The 4217-nt window shown below is 45.5% G+C and overlaps 1 protein-coding gene across 1 annotated transcript in view; it reads left to right on the top strand.

Annotated features, from left to right (window-relative positions):
• The first annotated feature begins 2515 nt into the window (after nucleotides 1-2515).
• The window catches only part of GDPD1 (glycerophosphodiester phosphodiesterase domain containing 1), a 66141-nt gene continuing 64439 nt past the window's right edge, over nucleotides 2516-4217 (top strand). The window contains exon 1 of the mRNA XM_011953773.1: nucleotides 2516-2786. Within this exon, the coding sequence (XP_011809163.1) occupies nucleotides 2645-2786 (142 nt within the window). The 5' untranslated portion in view covers nucleotides 2516-2644. The remainder of the gene's footprint in view (nucleotides 2787-4217) is intronic.

Here is a 4217-nt window from a genome sequence, read left to right as displayed (position 1 = left end):
CCAAGATGTCGCCGCTGAACTCCAGCCTGGGCCACAGAGTGAGACTCTGTGGTCTCAAAGAGACCAAAAAAAAAAAAAAAAGCAGTTAGAATGTGAGATTTATGTATCATCTAAAATTTACTGGGTGGGAAGGGGTAGAGGTACTTCCAGAAGAACAAATGACTTCTTAGAAGCTGGGGAGAAAGCACGTTTTGGAAAAGAAATGATTTTTTGGAAACATAAATGTGTCCTTAGGAGAATACTCTTGTGATATCATACTTTTGTGACAATGTCTCTCTCTCATCTCTGACAAGATTAGAGTTGTTCCCAGGGAGGAGATTTATGACAGTTAAGTTCTTTTGGGAGCCTTTGATTTTAGGCAAATAAGGGATTCCAGGAATTTAAATGCCTTCAGCTCAGATATATATATATATATTTTTTTTTTCTTTTTTTCTTTTTAATTTTTTTTTTTAGAGACAGAGTCTTGCTCTGTCGCCCAGGCTGGAGTGCAGTGGCATGCTCTCTGCTCACCGTAAGCTCCGCCTCCCGGGTTCAAGCCATTCTCCTGCCTCAGCTTCCCTAGTAGCTGGGACTACAGGCATGCACAACTATGCCTGGGTTATTTTTGTACTTTTAGTAGATACGGGGTTTCACCACGTTGGCCAGGCTGGTCTCGAACTCCCGACCTCAGGTGATCTGCCTGTCTCGGCCTCCCAAAGTGCTGGGACTACAGGCATGAGCCACCATGCCCAGCCTCAAAATAATTTTTATGCCACAGTGGTTTATTCTAGACCCTTCCATTGCCGTCAGGTGATATTTTGAAAAATAGAACTATGTGCCTCAGTTGATCTACAGGAAATAGTTTAACAACCCTAAACAGAAGACACAATTTTTTAATCTGTGAGTTTCCTCAAATGTTGCTCTGTTGCCCAGACTGGAGTAGTGCAGTGGCACCATCAAGGCTCACTTCAACCTCGACTAAAGGATTTTCTTTTTTTTTTTTTTTTTTTTTTGAGACGGAGTCTTGCTCTGTCGCCCAGGCTGGAGTGCGGTGGTACGATCTCCACTCACTGCAACATCTGCCTCCTGGGTCCAAGAGATTCTCCTGCCTCAGCATCCCGAGTAGCTGGCATTACAGGTGGGTGCCACCATCCCTGGCAAATTTTTGTATTTTTAGTAGAGATGGGGTTTCGCCATGTTGGCCAGGCTCGTCTTGAACCCCTGACTTCAAATGATCTGCCCGCCTCAGCCTCCCAAAGTACTGGGATTACAGGCTTGAACCACCGTGCCCGGCCACCCCCTGTTTTCTTCTAATTTTCTTTTTATAGTTGAGATAGGGTCTTGCTCTGTTGCCCAGGCTGGGGTGCAGTGGTGCAGTCATAGCTCACTGCAGCCTCGATTTTCCAGGCTCAAGCAATACTCCCACTTCAGCCTCCCGAGTAGCGTGACTACAGGTGCACACCACCACGCCGGCCTTATTTTTGTTTTATTTTTCGTAGAGATGGGGTTTCACCATGTTGCCCAGGCTGGTCTCGAACTCCCGGGCTCAAGCGATCCACCCGTCCCAGCCTCCCTAAGTGCTGGGATTACAGGCGTGAACCACCGCGCCAAACTGAATCACAGGATTTTAAATACTCACTCTGCTTTTCTAGTCCTGTGGGAGATATGGTCTTCTCCGTAAAATTTCTCCCTCAGTCCTGGATGATTTATTTCTTTTGCATTGAAGTGTGGCTCTTCGTGTGTTAGCAGTTTGTAATTTGTTTGATGAAAGGAAAACTAGTAGGGCCTTCTGGAACGTAGTTATCTGTCTTTCTAGGACTTTTAGGTAATACTTTATAACCTTGTTTCTAATTTTTTTTACTACTATAAAAATACATTGATAAACATTTTTTTAACTGAAATCTTTAACGTGTATCTTTGATTGTTTCCTTAGAATACATGTTTTTAGAAGCTGAAAGAAAAAAAAATACTTTATAACCTTGACAAAGTTTCCTTATTTTATACGGACTTGTAAGCCAGCAAATACTTCTACAGTGCCTATTGTGTACAAAGAATGAGGATTGCACTTTCACAATGAAATGAGAGGAGAGGGGTCTATCTCTCAGATAGTTGACTGGTAAACCGGTACCTTTTCTAGTATATGTGACCATACGGGAAATTCTCTCTAGGCTAGATAAATGGATGAGTTTATTCAGTTTTTAGCAAGCTTTATTGCCTCCATAGGTAACAATTATTTGCATTTCCTAGAGTAGGGGCTAAGATGCGCCCTGGAATCTTTCCTTTTTGATGTGGATTTTCCAATTAGGAAAGGCTATCCGTGAATAGTCTTTCCTGCTTGAGTGATGGCCAACACACTGGCAGGTTTGCAAGCTTTCTCTTCATGCAAGTTGGTCCACAGAGCTAGGTGACAAACGCTCACTCCAGGATCTCGGCAGGCTCCTACTCGAGAGCCGGAGCGCGCCTGCGCGTCGGAGCCCCTTTGTTGCTGGGGCGCTGGGGTCCAGCTGCACATGCGCACTAGGCCGGCACTGACAAGTGCGCTGCACCACTGGCACCGGCTGGGGGCGAGCAGACCTCGAGCAGTCGCCGCCGCCGCCGTCGTTGCTACTGCCGCAGCGGAGTTCAGAGGGCGCGGAGGTGGGAGACTTCCCACACGGTGACTGAGATGTCGTCCACTGCGGCTTTTTACCTTCTGTCTACGCTAGGAGGGTACTTGGTGACCTCATTCTTGTTGCTTAAATACCCGACCTTGCTGCACCAGAGAAAGAAGCAGCGATTCCTCAGTAAACACATCTCTCACCGCGGAGGTGAGAGGGGTCCCCAGAACCCGATGGCGGAGGTGGGGGAGGCTGAGGGTCCTTTGCGGCTCCGCAAAAGGCAGCCGGGTGCCAATCCCTGAGACTGTGAGGAAGAATGGGGTTGTGTGAATTGAGGGCTCCTCCGGAGGTGAAGGCTGTGTGAAGGGAAGGTCTCCTGAGACGAGGGAAGGAGAGGGATTCCCAGTCAGATCCACGGCGGGGGTCTCTCGAGGGCAGCAATGTGAGGGGTTCTCTGAAACGGGAAAGAACCAGTCGAGAATGAAGGGTAGGTGGAGCGTTTCTCGGCGGATGGAAGGATGATCGCAAGGTCCCTTCCTAGCAGCAAGACACAAAAGGGGAGCGCCGTGTAGAACCGAGGGTACCCCGCGGGGGGCACCGGGAGCACACTGCTCCGAGCGAGCCAGTGGCTGAGTGGATGGGAAGAGCCGAGGCGTCGAGGAGGGCTGGGGATTTGCGTGAAACTGGACAAGCTGTAGCCCCTTGTCTGCGGTCCTGGGGGCCCGTCCCATCCCCACGTTCCGAGCACTCATAATTGAGAAGAGAGGGAAACCGAGTCCTCCGAGCCAGGGACATTTCCCAAGGTCACAATTAGAGCTAGGGCTGAACTGAGACAGGAGCTAGAGCGTCCTGGTCCCCAGGGCTGGAAACCTTGCATCTTTTTTTTTTTTTTTTTAGCACTACAAAAAATAAAAAATTTAAAAATAAATAAATAAACACGCAAAGACACGTGGATTTTCAAAAGATTAAAAATGATTTCGTTTAGGACAGGACAGCATTGTTTAAAGAAAACAAAAATAAGTTTCTTTTGGAAAAGTGTTTTGCTAAAAGGAGCCCAGGTAGTCCACCCTCTGATTTCCCAGATAAGAGGCCAAATCTTTGCTTCTTCATTATTGTATAATAATGTGTCTTCATTGCATTTCAGGTATGATGTATAAAGTGCGGTGAAATTGGATTATTTTCAATCAATTTTAACTGTTCTTTAAGGACGAATCTTAAACCGGTTTAAAATTTGCTTGAAATTTAATACACACTTGAAATGATAATTTCTAGGAGTTTACAGTCTAAAACTTGGTTTAGTACCATAATCACTTTACTAACAAGTATTGGCCAAGGAATAAGGTTTTGAAATATAAATATGGAAATACATTATCATTCTTCTATATAATTTTGTTAGTCTAATGAGTGACTTCAGTAGTATTCTAGCCTTCCCACTCATGAAAAGCCTCAGAGGTTTTAAAGGGTGGTCAGCCAAATGCCGTGTTATTGTTTATTTGGGTTATCTGTTTTAATAGCTACCTGGTTAAACTGTATGATGACATTTAACTATTAAGGTGCCTTCAACCATTGGAACTAGGGCCCAACTTTTAGTATTCAAGTTGTTGTCACACAAGCAATTTTCTTTACTTTTTTTTTTTTTTT

Source organism: Colobus angolensis, unplaced genomic scaffold (genome assembly GCF_000951035.1).
Source record: "Colobus angolensis palliatus isolate OR3802 unplaced genomic scaffold, Cang.pa_1.0 Scaffold37, whole genome shotgun sequence".
Lineage (NCBI taxonomy): Eukaryota > Metazoa > Chordata > Mammalia > Primates > Cercopithecidae > Colobus > Colobus angolensis.
This window is presented reverse-complemented; position numbering and strand designations above follow the sequence as displayed.